Below are 16,316 nucleotides of genomic sequence, written 5' to 3'. Positions count from 1 at the left end.
CACAGATCTGAGAGAAATAGACAAGTACAGAACCTTAGAAGGCTTAAAAATGGCAGAGAAGACCCTAGGATAAGAAGGTCTTGAGGAAAGTCGGATCCTGAATCGGAGAGACTCATATTGCTTCGAATATGCCGGAAAATAGCCGGAGAGGCCATGGATCTTGCAGATATGAGACAGATCTAAAGGAGACCATGGAAGTCAGGCCTCCAATCTTCGAATAGCTTAAGTTAGTGGTGAGGGAGAGTGAGCACATGCCACCTATGGCCATGGTTGCCATGGATTCCGGTGGGAATGAGACGGAGATCGGTGGAATAGGGTTAGGGTTTCGGAGGGCTAGAGAGGTTTTGGGAGACGAAGGGAGTTTGGAGGCGGCTGTCTTTGGGTAAATAAACTAGGGTTAGGGGGTTAGGGATTAAAAAAGGAAAGGATAAGTTATGGTCGTTGATCAAAAATGATCAACGACCAGGATTTAAAAGAAAAACCGGACGGGTTTAGCAATTGGGTCAAGGGGTCGGGTAAAAATGAAATTGGGTCGTTTAATTGGGTGGCATTGGGGTTTAATTTTGGGCTAAAATTGAAATGACAATGGCTATGTGCTAAATAACCAATTTCTCCCTTTTTAAATTTATATAGAATAGTTAATATGATTTTAAAAACAAATTAAAAGTACTAAACTAATTAATAATATATAAAAATTAATCTAAAAATACTGGGAATAATTTTATAATTGCAAAACGCTATTAATCATAATATAGGCTATAATTGCAATTTTATGCAATTTAGCTTAAAAATATCAAATAAATTTGTAAAAATATGCAAAAATCACCTTAATTATATTTTGGTGTAAATATGAAAAATAAATAAATTATTCACCGAAATGATAATTTTGGGAATAATTATTGAATTTTGCACTGCTAAAATAGAAAATAAATTGGTTTTAAAAGTCTTTAAAAATTTGGGAAAAATACCAAAACACTTGGGCATGCTTATGTATGCACATATATGTTATTTTGAAAGTATTTTGAGTGTAAAAAATATTTAGGGAAAAATTGGGTATCAACAAGGGGGTCCTAAGTTTTTTAGCCTGAAGGATCACCCCGTGCAACATAAATAATACTTCACAACTCCCTTAGGGTGGGGGTTGCTCATATTATTCAGCGAGTACAGACTATCATCTTGTGCTACCCGATTACAATATTAAAGTTGTTACTTAAAGGCGCTCTATGTGTGCACTACCCTTCCCATGCCTATGGCCCAAGAGGCTTTGGACCTACTTGATGATAGGCTATAATTACGTATTTTAGTCACTTATTACGCTCTAATTTACTGCACTTTAATTGAGTTTGAGCTTTAATCGCTAGTGTCTTGTGCTAACTATGTGTTTTATGTCTTGTAGCAGTGATTCTGAGCTATATAGATGTTATGGAATGAATTCAAGTAATTTGGAGCTTTGAAATCTGAGTAAAAGTCCAAGGAATTAAGTCGGGATCGTATTCGGGTATCAATAAATGATAGTTAGAACAAACGAAGACTCGAGTAGGCATATTGCACACTGTCTAGTAAGATGCACATAACTGTTTTCTCAGAACTCCATTTGGGCTCCACAATAGATGGTTGGAAAGATAACGCAAAGGGCTACAACTTTAATGTTATATGTTTTCCAAATTCCAAACGGAACAGGGTGAAAAGTGCGCGTCAATTGCGCGGCCGTGCTCAGGCCGTGCTTATCAGGCAGAATACTGGGCAATATGCGCGGCCACTAGCGCGGTCACGAGCGCGGCCACGCTAGTCAAAACCGAGAAAAGTGTCCTTTTTCACATTGAAGAAGGTATAATTATTTGGGCCCAACCCTACTTGGTATATATACATGGAAATGGTATTTTGAGGGGAGGAGACCAATTTTTGACACAGATTCGACCTAAGGAGGCAGAGACACAATAGGAGCAAGGCGGAGAATTCTTCTACGAGTTTTTCCTTCCTCTTCCTATTTTTCATTATTGGTTATGACTTTTAGTATTGTAGTTTTACATACTATTATGAATAGCTAATTTGTTATCTAGAGTTTTGATAGAACCTTTTGTAGGATAAATTCTTGTTATGTTTTTATATAATTGAGTCGTAGCTTTTCTCTATTTGTTCAACTACGTTTATATTGTGGTTGGTTGAAGAGCTCTCAATTAGCTGTGCCTATTTAGTATGTATTACTCGGGAGAGAGTGCATATTTAGGTAGTTGTTGAACAACATCACTCCTGACGTATATGAGGAATTAATAACCAAGGGTTTAAAGGTGAGATTAGGGATAATGAAACCTTGGGTGCGATCTAAGTGAGCTGTAATTACAACCAGCTAGCGTAACTCGGGAGAGTATGTCTAGTAAATTGTAGTAATTACTCGGGAGAGAATTACAACACGCAAAGCGCTCATGATCGGTAGAGAATACTCAGGCAAAATTATAGAAGACATAGCGGGAAGGATTCCGACAATTGAGGAAATCATAACTCTAGACCTCCTTAATCTTGTCTCTAACCCGTATTATCTTTAATTGTTAATCTACTAATTTAATTAGTTAGTTAATTAGATATAAGAATCTTAATATTTATAACTTAGGAATTGTTCGAACTTGTCTTCTTAGCAATATTGAACAGTTGTAGCTAAGCCTTAGTTCTCTGTGGGATTCGACTCCGGTCTTGTAAACCAGATTATATTTGCAACGACCGCTTAGTCCTTTTTATAAGGCATAGTTGGACGTGATCAAATTTTGGCGCCGTTGCTGGGGATCTAACGGTGTAGTTGTAGATGTACATATTGCTAGGTTTCAAGTTTGAACTTTTATTTTATTATTTGATTTTTTTATTTTTTTATTTTAATTTTATTTGTTTATTTGAGAAACATGGCATCATGGAATTATGGGAATTTTGATGTTGGTAATTCTACTTTTAATCCTCCTTATGCATATTGTGAAGGAAACCACCCAGGGCAAAATTATCAAAATATTCTCGAGAGCGAGTTTTGTGCACCAACTCAATCTTATGTGTGGAATGTGTGTGATATGTGTGGTGGTCAAGATGGTCACTTTCATGGTTGTGCTTATAGTTCTTATCTTCCCCCAACCCCTTACTTTGATGGTTCTTCTTTTTCTTGTGAAGTTAATAGGAACAAAGAACCCAGGTATGAGGACCTGAAAGAGATTGAGGATATGCTAAAGTGCCTTACGGAACAATATGATGAGAGACAACTGCGGGTACAAAGGCAAGGGTCAACTATTCACAACTTGGAGGCTCAAGCGAATAAATTAATTGAACCTTGTAAAGCGCAACAAGTTGACATTGTGGATAGTAGCCAATATGAGCATGAAATGGCTGTAGAAATTGCCATTAGACTGGAGGATTTCAAAAAAATACGAGGATGAGCTAGAGGAGGAGGCTAGAGTAGAACACCAACAATCAATCGCACTAGATTTTAAGGATGTCGATGTTGTAGAAGAGATACTAGAGTCAACCAAGGATATTGAGGATACATATTTAGTTGACTCTATTGTCATTAGTGTTGAGAATGTAGACAGTCCCAATGTTCATGTAGTTGAGCGCATTGGTCCTCATTCCAAGCATTTTTTCACATTGTGTTTAGATGATGATATGGAAATAGAGTCGTCCGAGCCATTTGAGGAGTCAAGGAATGAGGAACAAAGTGCTTACATTCTGGAATTCTTCTTGCCAGAAAGTCGGGATTACACACCTCATCTAAAGGCCAAGAAGTGCAGAATACTACATTATTTTATTGGGCCAGTCAGATTCGTTCTACCACCTCAAGAGCATGATCATAGAGCAGAATCAAAATTTGGGCTCCGATTCATAAGTTCAAAGTGGAGGCAGAAAGTGATTCACGTCGTGCCGCAACGTTAAATCAAGCGCTTGTTGGGAGGCAACCCATCTTTATTACTTTCTTTTATTTATTTTTTATTTTTTTAATTGTATTATTTTTGTAATGTCATTTTTTTATTTTCTAGGAGTATGGAAAGCAAAGGTATTGGAAGGATTCAACAGCAAACCAAATGGTTGGAACTAAGTGTGAGGTATCCGCACGAAGGACCAAGCTTGGGAGAAGTCTGAGTACCCCATGAGCTGCTAGTGCTTTGGCCTTTGGCCTACCAGGGAGTTTCTTTTACCCTCTTATTAGTATGGTGTGCATTGGGGACAATGCACAATTTTAAGTGTGGGGTGAGGAGATTATCTGGGTGACTTTCTATGCTATTTTAGTTGTGTTAGTTTAATTGAATTTTTATTTTTTATTTTTTAGAAAAACGAAAACAAAGATTGGACGTTTCCCAACGATGGATATCTTAGACAGTTTTCTTGAGGGATTTAAGCTTAAAAAAATAAAAAGATTTTCTTTTGTTAGGTAGTATAGCAATTACCGCTTGGTTTTTCTTTAAACCACGGTTCTTTTCCAAGGGTTTTATTTGAAACGGGTGTAGTTAGGTTTTTTTGGGAGTAGGAGCCATTTTTGGTTGTGACGCTTAGGCTTAATTTTTGACTCTTGTAGAAGTACCTTAAATTGTATTATCTTAACTTTGCTTAACTGCTTTGACTAGAGTGTCTATGAATCCAATCCTGAGTGAGTTATGTGCCATGTGTGTATAAGGTTTTGCGTTATTCAGTGCATTACATTTGATGCCTAAAACTTGCCCTGTGTGTTTGCAAAGCGAAATAGTAGTGTTGTTCAGTCTTGGAAGTGATATAGGCATTTCCTTGTTGAGCCAGATATGTATATTTTACCCACCTAATTGTTATGTATCGTAGTTAACCCCTTTGAGCATGTAATCTTGTTTCTTTGGCAACCACGTTACAAGCCTTACCCATTTGTTTGAATTAACCATCTATTTGAACCTTCTAACCTCTCATGAGCACTTGAATTGTGATGATTTATGTAAAAGTTAAAGTGTGGGGTGGTTGGTTTGGCTTTTGAGTGGAACTAATGAAATCAGGAGAAAGGTGCACTGTTTTGAACAAGTAAGAGCCACTTGAATTGAAAAACAATATAGTTGTATTGCTGTGAAAAAAAAGTATTTCTTTAATAAGTGGTGACTCTTGTTGTAAATGTGCTTAAAGAAGTATGGGGTAATATACATTGATGTGAAGGTGGAGTTTGGTTTGACATAAGTATGGGGTTTGAATGTTAAAGTATATGTATTAAAGTGCTTAGGGAGGTGTAGTCACTCTTATATCTAAATGTATCCTACCCGTCCCGTAGCCTACATTACAACTAAATAAAGTCCTAATTGATACTAGATTGAATGAGCTCGATTAGTGGAGTAGTATACTACGGGCAAGCTTATGGTGCATCTTTTGTGGCATATGAATGTTATTTCTGAGAGTGTGTGAATTCTTTTTATCTTGAGTTCCTAAGTGTTCTTAAATTTTATTGTGTGGAACTACTCTCTTTAGTTGTGTGAGGGCACTTGATTCATGAAGGAAAGGTAATGTCAATGACCTCTATGTTAGAGTAAGTGGGTGAGTTGTAAATAATGCGTGGTACTTGTGAATCAAATCTTGAGGTAAAGATGTTACACTTTTGTGCTTGGTCTATTTTAAATACGCTTGGTGTGATGAGTTAGGAGAATTGTTTAAAAATGTCGTGTCTATAAAAAGTGTAGTTTGATTGCTCGAGGACGAGAAATGATTTAAGTGTGGGTGTTGATGATAGGCTATAATTACGTATTTTAGTCGCTTATTACACTCTAATTTACTGCACTTTAATTAAGTTTGAGCTTTAATCGCTAGTGTCTTGTGCTAACTGTGTGTTTTATGCCTTGTAGGAGTGATTCCGAGCTATATAGATGTTATGGAATGAATTCAAGTGATTTGGATCTTTGAAGTCAGAGTAAAAGTCCAAGGAATTAAGTCGGGATCGTATTCGGGGATCAACGGATGATAGTTAGAACAAATGAAGACTCGAGTAGGCATATTGCGCACTGTCTAGTATAATGCACATAACATTTTTCTTAGAACTCCATTTGGGCGCCACAATATATGGTTGGAAATCTAACTCAAAGGACTACAACTTTCATGTTTTATATTTTTCCAAATTCCAAAAGTAACAGGGTGAACAGTGTGCGTTAATAACGTGGCCGCGCTCAGGCCGTGCTCGTCAGGCAGAATACTGGGCAATATGCGCGGCCACTAGCGCGGCCACGCTAGTCAAACCCGGGAAAAGTGTCCTTTTTCACATTGGAGAAGGTATAATTATTTGGGCCCAACCCTACTTGGTATATATACATGGAAAATGGTATTTTGAGGGGAGGAGACCAATTTTTGACACAGATTCGACCTAAGTTGGCAGAGACACAATAGGAGCAAGGCGGAGAATTCTTCTATGAGTTTTTCCTTCCTCTTCCTATTTTATTATTGGTTATGACTTTTAGTATTGTAGTTTTACATACTATTATGAATAGCTAATTTGTTATCTAGAGTTTTGATAAAACCTTTTGTAGGATAAATTCTTGTTATATTTTTATATAATTGAACCGTAGCTTTTCTCTATTTGTTCAACTACGTTTATATTATGGTTTATTGAAGAGCTCTCAATTAGCTGTGCCTATTTATTATGTATTACTCGGGAGAGAGTGCATAGTTAGGTAGTTGTTGAACAACATCACTCCCGACGTATGTGAGGAATCAATAACCAAGGGTTTAAAGGTGGTATTAGGGATAACGAAACATTGGGTGCGATCTAAGTGAGCTGTAATTAAAGCCAGCTAGCGTAACTCGGGAGAGTATGCCTAGTAAATTGTAGTATTTACAGGGAGAGAATTACAACACGCAGAGTGCTCATGATCGGTAGAGAATACTTAGGTAAAATTATAGAAGACATAGCGGAAAGGATTCCGACAATTGGGAAAATCATAACTAGACCTCCTTAATCTTGTCTCTAACCCGTAGTATCTTTAGTTGTTAATCTACTAATTTAATTAGTTAGTTAATTAGATATAAGAATCTTAATATTTATAACTTAGGAATTGTTCAAACTTGTCTTCTTAGCAATATTGAACAATTGTAGTTAAGCCTTAGTTCTCTGTGGAATTCGACTTCGGACTTGTAAACCAGATTATATTTGCAACGACCGCTTAGTCCTTTTTATAAGGCATAGTTGGGCGTGATCACTACTGTTGGGTGGTTCTAGACTTTACTTAGGATGCTCAAAATGATATAACTAGGCGCGCATTCAAAACATATAGGACTTCACATAAAGTCAACAAATGGCTCAAGTTCGCCTCCCATACATAAGCAAGAAATGCACGCATGCAGATGTTGGCAGTAAACAATTTCAGAGTTAAGAGACATTATAGCCGTTAAGTCCTATACGCATAATTTCTAGATGATTCTGATTTCCAGCAGTGCACAAGCAGTGTTACAACTTTTAGCTAACAGAGTTGTAGGTTAAAAGTATTACAATTTTATAGGCGTGATATCGTTCGCAAAATGAGGTGGTAAGACAGCTTTGAGAGACCAAAATTAGCAGCATTGATTTCGCAAATGGTTTCTTATGCGAGTAACAATATCCTATAGACAGGATTTCTAATAATTGACAATTAGATTTGATTTTATAACACTTTATCCCTATAGGCATGTAATCTAAGAGAGGCAGTATAAAAGTAACAGAAAGAAACTGATTAATTATTTAAAACTCTATAGTCATGGTATCTAGATGAGTATTATCAAAGGCGTGTATTATTGTATCCTATAGGCATGCTGTCTAATAATTGAACAAGTAGTTATTGGCGTTTGATTCCTATAAACATGTTGTCTAATAGCGCATAATAGTATGCATGGAAACAGGTACATTAATTACTCAAACCAATATTCTTTGAACAATGTACATGTAGTTAGACAATGTAAGTGAGGTGTGTGATTCCTATAGGCATGACTTTTACTAGTGAGTACAAATAGAGCATGTCAAACAAAATAGCAAACAAAGCATGTAGACCGTATATGCATGTTTTTTACCCCTTTATGTAAAAACAGAACATACCCGTTCTCCCAATTTCACTAACACCCCAATTATTTGTTTATAAATTATTACAGGCCTAGATAATGAGTACAAGTACAAATATTACATAAAGAACAACTGCAATCTTGAGAATAGGCCAAAACAAAAGTAACCCAGCATTGACTGGGCCTTCAATAGCCTCACTCTTCATACAACCAGCAAACCCAAATCCCAGGCTTAGCAGAACAATAGAATATGCCTGAATCTGGCACCCAAGTCCAACCATATATATAGCCCAATGCCAGGCCCAAGATGCATGAATTACTTAACTCAACTGATGCTAAAGTTAACCATGCAAGTGACAACTACTCAGGGAATTAATTGAATAACTTTTAGCACTTAATTCTTAAAGTTGTATCTGCCAGCAGTTCCAACCAAAATGCATAGACAAGATCATATGATATAATGACAAGTTTGGAGGGCAAGTTCATGCTTGTATTCTCAGAAACAAAGTTAGAATGGCAGGATTGACCATCATAGGCTTGTGAATTATTCTAACAAGAGTTTCAAAAGCAAAATGATCTAGAGTTAGCCTAAAAGAACTTTAGATAAGAGACTTAAACATGAGAATCGGGTATAGTAGTAGACAAGAATAAGTGGGATACAATAGAATGTCTAACATGAGAGCCTAGCGAAAGTAACATAGCAGAGAAGGCTCATGAGTAAATACTTAGTTGAACATGAGACAACTTTATCATGCTGAGTATTAGTCAATACCAAAAGCACTTATGGAAAACAAGTAACATGCCAATTAGGACAGGAAGACAACAAACTTTGTACTAGTTTGCCACACATAGGAGAAAAGGCTAGGTATGAGATTTACCCTAAGGTCTCAACTAATACTGAAGAACACATGATTGCACAAGTCAAAAAGCATACACTAGAACTCAAATAACATGGAAATATGCCCTAATTAATAGTACAACCTCAGAAACATAGCAGGTTGGGCATAAATGACTCAACAAGGTCTAGAACACATGAGTTGGTTATCATAATAATCCACAACAAAGCAAAAAAGATAAACTCAGGGCAATCATCAAGTATTAGCATAAACGTAGCAGCCTAAATAGGTTTAACAAAACCAGAAGTCATTTATGCTAAATACATGTGATAAGCAAACACAATAATTATAATCTAGGCAAGTTCAGATGCTAAGAGTATAGAGTCACAAGAATACTTAAGAGCAAACAAGGCTACAACAAAATGGAATAGTAGGACATTAATTCATAGAAGTTTCAGTGTTACAACAAAATATAAAATAAAACACAAAACACAAAAATCTACTGAAATAATAACTACTAATGTGCCGATGCTACATAATGCATATAAACGACACGGACATTCCAAATAACAAACGACAATAATAAACTACATACCAACTTCAGATGATCCCTTTGCTTTCCATCTTCATTAGTTGTTTTTCAGATGATCTTTCATGTTCAATTTTGGTCGACCTATCTTTTAGGTGTTCTCTGATTTGTTCCGATCTTTCAATAATGTTCTAAGAAAATACATGTCCCTTTCGGCTTTTTTGTGCTTCAACTGTGGTTCAAACTTCATATTATTTGTGAAGCCGCAGTATCAATGTTAACACAGGAACTTGTCGATGGCGAGTTTTGGTTAATACTTGGCTCATCGTGTCACCTATAATAGTTGCAACCCCTTTATTCTACAACATGCAACAAGTAATTATCAATGGGTGAGTAAAATCACATATCCTGTATAGATATCAATCAACAAAGTTACTCACTTGAAAGTTTGCGACCCCAAAATCTTCGGTCAGGTTTTTTATCCATCGTTGAAGTCCTCAATTTCAAGTAATCTCCATAGTGGCAAATATAGCGTTCTATGAAATGCAACAAACTGACACATTTGACAAAGATGAAGCTAATGAAGATAGAAAATGGGAGAAAGGTTGAGGAACATAAGCAGATGAACTCACTGTCTGGGGTGTTATCAGTGGCGGAGCCACATTGAAGCAAGGGGTGTCAAGTGATAATAGGCGAAATCTAGTGATTTAGCTATTGTTTATGCTTCCGCTTGATTATATTCCAATGACATATTATGGTTAATTGATGAAAAATAGGCTCTAATTGTGATATGTATACATTGCAGGATGAGGAACCTATATGATACTTTCAAGAGGATATTGGAATGATTTATGAGCAAGAACAACCCCTCGGAGTTGAGTGCACGCAAGGACGAGACAAAAAAATGGATGAAATCAAGCCCTAGGTGCGCGAAGAAGCGTGCGAAGTCGCGTAGGAGTTCGTGCGTAAGAAAGGCCGAGGCAGAATCATGCGCGAAGAAATGCGTGAAGTTATGCGCGAGCTCGCGCGTGTCCGGTCCGGGAAAACGTTATTTAGGGGTAAAATTTGAAATATGGAGAGAAACCCACTTAACCTATATAAAGTCAAGCTCGCCCAAGGTTAAAGTATGAAGTTTTTCATAGTTTAGTGGAAGAAATAGAGAGGCAAAAGGCAAGGAGGAGTTTTGACCATCAAGTTCTTCCCTTGTTTTTGCTGTTTTGTGATGAAATTGAACTTATTTGTGATGGACATTAGTATGAGTGGCTAAAACCCATTGTTCTGGGGTCATGGGTAAAACATGAATGTTGTTGTTTGGAGTTTAATTCGACAAAGTTGGTTTATCATATTGGGTTGTTTACTTAATTCTGCGTTTAATTATTTTGCTGAGTAGCTAACAGTGAAGTACTATCTATGAATCTTTGGTTGAACTCGAAAGTGGGAACTTTAGATTGCATATAGAATTAAATAGAGCAAGTTCTTAAACCCGGGCCTCGGGGAATGGATTTACAATTGGGATAGACATATACCCAATTGCCTTGCTTGGTTGACATACAGGAATTGTAAATGCGTTCTTGTTAATTCCATATACATATAGGCATTGAGTTGACTTGAGTAGGTGAGTAAGAACTCGACAGATTCTTATGAGTAATATCAACCCTGTCAATCAATAACCCAGATAAATTGATTAGTCATTTTGAGCCAAGAACACAACACGATTGTTAACTATGCCCGTGACCCTGGAATATCTTCTCCTATTGTTTGTTACTCGTAATTGCTATTCGTTTGGTTACTTGCTTTAGTTAGATTAATTCTTTATAGTTTAAGTAGTAAAACAATGACATCTCTCTTTTGTGAACAACCTCTTGGATAGATAAAGTAAGTGGGTTTGAATCAGTCAACAGTTAATCACAAGTTTTCGTGGTAACGATACTCTACTCACTACTCTATTACTTGACTATCACGTGCACTTGCGTGAGTATTTTTGGTCGCAACAAGTTCTTGGCACCGTTGCCGGGGACTTAGAAATTAGCTACTTTACTGAATTGAGATTTTATTACTTATTTATTCGAGTTTTAACTTTTAGTTCATTTTGTTTGTGCTAATACAGGAGTTTCTATTGAATGCGAAGAAGTAGAAGCGCAAACAATCTCCTTCCTCTTGATCCCGAAATTGAACGAACACTTCACAGATTGAGGGGGGGGGAGGTGGACGCGAGAACCAGAATTGAAAGAGAGTTAGACATCGTAGTTCAACCACAGCCAATTGAGATGGCTCATAATGAGGAACACGCGGTGATTGAAGCCGCAAGGCCCAGTCTGGCTAATATGACTCATGCTATTGTGAAGCCTGAATCACTGGGCACTTTGAGCTGAAACAATACATGGTGTAGCTGATCCAATCCACAGGGCTGTTTGTGGGTTTACCTCATGAAGACCTGCAGAGGCACATTCAGAATTTCTTGGAAATTACGGATACCTACAACTATCCGAACGTTTCCAAGGACTATGTCAGGCTGACAATTTTCCCCTTTTCACTGATTGGGGAAGCTAAGGAGTGGTTGAATAAAGAGCCAGCAAATTCAATCCGCACATGGGATGATCTGGCGAGGAAATGCTTAATCAAGTTTTTCCCCACTAAGAAAACAAAGGTATTGAGGAGTCAAATTCTTGGGTTTGAACAACGAGCGGGCGAGACACTGCGTCAAGCATGGGAAAGGTACAAGAAGATGCTCAGAGATTATCCTCATCATTGCCAGAAGGACGAGGTATTGGGTCACAATTTTGTAGATGGGTTAGATGATACTTCAAAGATGAATCTTGATTCAGCTTGTGGGGGTAGTTGCATGGCCAGACCGTACAGTGAAATCCAAATCTTGCTGAATAACTTCACTGTTAATGATAATATCTGGAAAGGTGAGGGTGATTCACGAAAGGCAGTTAAGCAAAAATCAGCTGGGTTACTTGAGTTAGACGAGGTGTCAGACATGAGAGCCGATATTGCAAAGCTGGCCAATCAGATGACTAGGATGACAATGCAGCAACCATAGACAATGCAACACGTACAACATATGACTATTTGCTGCGAACTTTGTGGCGACAGTCATATGAGTGATATGTGCCCCACAAATCCAGAATCCATCTACTATGTGGGGCAACAGAACAGATGTCCACCGAATCAGCATGCACAATACGTGAATTCTCACAATCCAAATTGGAGGAATCATCCCAACTTCTCATAGGGTGGAAATAAGCAGAATCAGAATCAGCATAGACCACAAGGGAATTTCAATCAGCCTCAGAGACCACCCCAACAAATGGAAGAAAGTACCAATGATCTGCTAAAGAAGTTGTTGATTGACAATCAGCAACTCAGGACCGACTTCAGAAATCTTGAAAGGCAAATGGGGCAGTTAGCAACAAATCAAAATACTAGACTTGCAGGCGCCCTCCCCAGTGATACAGAAAAGAACCCTCAAGTGAATGCAGTTACACTTAGAAACGGGAGGGAGCTAGAGGAAGTGCTTAAGAAAAAGAAAGACAAGCCCATACCTGAGGGAGAGTTGATCCCTAAAGTGACTCAAGAGCCAAAGAATGCTGCTGAAATTTCAGAGCCGGTGGAGGCCCCAAGACCACCACCACCTTTTCCCCAGAGATTGCAGAAAAAGAATGATGATCACATGTTCACAAAATTCCTCTCTATGTTGAGCCAGGTTCAATTAAATATCCCACTTCTTGATGTGCTTCGTGAAATTCCAAAGTATGCTAAATACATAAAAGATGTAGTGGCTCACAAGAGAAGACTAAATGACTTTGAGACAGTTTCACTTACTGAGGAGTGCACTTCTAGGGTCCAAAATAAGCTTTCTCAAAAGCTTAAGGATCCTGGCAGCTTTACGATTCCTGTGCGTATTGGTAATGATGATGTGGGTCGTGCTCTTTGTGATTTGGGGGCAAGCATAAATCTGATGCCCCTGTCTTTGTTCAAACAATTGGGTCTGGGAGCTCCAAGGCCAACTACTGTGATGTTGTAGCTGGCTGACAGGTCAATAGCACATCCTGAGGGGGTGATTGAAGATGTGTTGCTACAGATTGGGAAATTTATCTTCCCGACTGACTTCATTATCCTCGATTATGAGGCTGATGAACTGGTTCCAATCATATTGGGGCGACCTCTCTTAGCTACTAGTGATGCAATTATCAAAGTGAGAGAGGGAAAGATGATTTTGAGGGTAGATGACGAGGAAGCAGTTTTTAATGTTTATAGAGCAATCCAACTTCCCCGCCACTATGAGGAGCTCTCAATGATATCTGTTCTTAAGGCCGATGAGTAGATTCATTATCCGAGTGTATATCTAGATGATTCTCTAGAGAAAGCACTTATGCTGCTTGATAGCCTGGGGGCTGATGAGGAGGTTGAGGAGATGATGCACATCCTTGATACATCTTGTGCGTACCTGCAAGGGACGCACCCCTTCAAGCCTTCGAATAGACCAGAGGGGCCTCCTCCGAAGCCGTCAATTGAGGAAGCCCCAAAACTAGAACTTAAACCTCTTCCACCTCACCTGCAATATGCTTATTTGGGTGACTCTGACACTTTACATGTTATTGTCTTGTCTGACTTGTCGAAATTGCAGGAAGAAAAGCTGTTGAGAGTGCTACGTGAGAACAAAAGAGCACTTGGGTGGACTATGTCTGACATTAAGGGCATTAGTCCAGCCTTCTGCATGCACAAATTCCTCATAGAGGATGGACACAAGACCAGTGTAGAGCAACAATGCCGACTCAATCGAATTATGAAAGAGGTGGTAAGAAAAGAAGTGATTAAGTGGCTCGATGCAGGTATTGTATTCCCTATATCAGACAGCAAATGGGTAAGCCCCGTCCAATGTGTACCCAAGAAAGGGGGGATGACTGTAGTAGTTAATGAGAATAATGATTTAATACCTACAAGAACTGTCACCGGATGGAGAATTTGCATTGATTATAGAAAATTGAACAATGCCACCGGGAAGGACCACTTTCCCCTCCCCTTTATTGACCAAATGCTTGATAGATTAGCTGGCCAGGAGTACTACTGCTTCTTAGATGGTTACTCGGGGTATAATCAGATTGATATAGCCCCAAAGGACCAAGAGAAGACCACTTTTACATGTCCTTATAGCACGTATACGTTCAAGCGAATGCCTTTTGGACTTTGTAATGCACCTTCGACTTTTCAAAGGTGTATGATGGCCATTTTTACTGACATGGTTGAGAGGTTTGTGGAAGTGATCATGGACGATTTTTCTGTGTTTGGATGTTCTTTTGATAACTGCTTGATGAACCTTGATAAAGTACTTGCTAGGTGTGAAGAGACTAACTTGGTGTTAAACTGGGAAAAGTGCCATTTCATGGTACGTGAAGGTATAGTCCTGGGTCACAAGGTTTCCAAAGATGGTTTGCAGGTGGACAAGGCAAAGGTGGAAGCGACTGAAAAATTGCCTCCACCGATATCTGTCAAAGGCATTTGTAGTTTCTTGGGCCATGCAGGTTTTTATCGTCGTTTCATTAAATATTTCTTGAAAATTTCCTCTCCCTTGTGCAGGTTTCTTGAGAAAGATATCGCCTTCAAATTTGATGATGCCTGTCTGAAGGCATTCGAGGAGCTGAAAGGAAGGTTGGTTACTGCACCAATCATAATTGTTCCGGATTGGAAGCAGCCATTCGAGTTGATGTGCGATGTTAGCGACTTGGCCGTTGGTGCTGTCTTGGGGCAAAGGAGAAATAAGATATTCCACTCCATCTACTATGCGAGAAAAACTCTGAATTCAGCTCAGATGAACTACACCGTCACTGAAAAAGAGTTGTTTGCAGTGGTGTGGGCGTTTGACAAGTTCAGGTTATATCTTGTGGGGACCAAAGTCATCGTCTACACATATCATTCAGCCATCAGGTACTTGTTTGAGAAAAAGGATGCCAAGCCGAGACTTATTTGGTGGGTCCTACTGCTGCAAGAGTTTGATTTAGAGATCCGAGACCGCAAAGGAACAGAGAATCAAGTGGCTGATCACTTGTCCAGATTAGAAAATCGGAACCATGTGGCTGAAGGTGGTGCAATCAAAGAAACATTCCCTGATGAGCAGTTATTGGCAATCACCTCAAGCACAACCCCGTGGTATGCAGATTATGTGAACTTTATTACAAGTGGGGTGACACCACCAGAATTGACACCAGACAATAGACGAAGGTTCTTGCATGATGTGAGGCTCTACATGTGGGATGAGCCATTCTTATATAGGCTATGTGCAGATCAGTTGGTGCGGAGATGTGTTCCTGAGGAGGAGATGAGTGTCATACTTCATAGTTGTCACGCCTCGTCATACGGAGGTCATCACGGTGGAGACAGGACCGCCCAAAAAGTGCTACAATCAGGTTTCTATTGGCCAAAATTGTTTAGGGATGCACACGCCTTTGTTAAAATGTGTGACAGGTGCCAAAGAACCGGGACGATCACTAAGAAGCACGAGATGCCGCTGCAAAACATCCTAGTAGTGGAGCTTTTCGATGTTTGGGGAATTGACTTCATGGGACCTTTTCCATACTCGAACGGCCGTAGATACATTTTGGTGGCAGTTGATTATGTGTCCAAGTGGGTAGAGGTCATTGCTCTTCCCTCTAATGATGCAAAGGTGGTGGTAAGCTTTGTCAAGAAGCATATCTTCACACGTTTTGGAACTCCCAGAGTGTTGATCAGCGATGGAGGTACGCATTTCTGCAACAAACTGTTAAACAATGTCCTTGCAAAGTACGGGATCAAGCATAAGGTCTCCACTGCCTATCACCCACAAACGAGTGGTCAAGTGGAGGTTTCAAACAGAGAGGTAAAGCAAATTCTTGAGAAAACAGTAAGTGCGAATAGAAAAGATTGGGCCGGAAAGTTAGATGACGCATTGTGGGCATATCGAACAGCATACAAAACTC

General features: G+C 38.9%; 1 protein-coding gene across 1 annotated transcript; it reads left to right on the top strand.

Moving 5' to 3' along the window:
- The first annotated feature begins 12,670 nt into the window (after window positions 1-12,670).
- LOC138889329 (uncharacterized) lies at window positions 12,671-13,687 on the top strand. Its single transcript, XM_070172622.1, has 2 exons — window positions 12,671-13,279; window positions 13,388-13,687. Exons 1-2 carry the CDS (start codon window positions 12,671-12,673, stop codon window positions 13,685-13,687), a joined length of 909 nt encoding a protein of 302 aa, XP_070028723.1.
- The last annotated feature ends 2,629 nt before the right edge of the window (window positions 13,688-16,316 follow it).

This window comes from Nicotiana sylvestris, chromosome 4, assembly GCF_000393655.2.
Source record: "Nicotiana sylvestris chromosome 4, ASM39365v2, whole genome shotgun sequence".
NCBI classification, from domain to species: Eukaryota; Viridiplantae; Streptophyta; class Magnoliopsida; order Solanales; family Solanaceae; genus Nicotiana; species Nicotiana sylvestris.
Note: the sequence above shows the minus strand (reverse complement) of the source record. Positions and strands in the feature narration are given on the sequence as shown.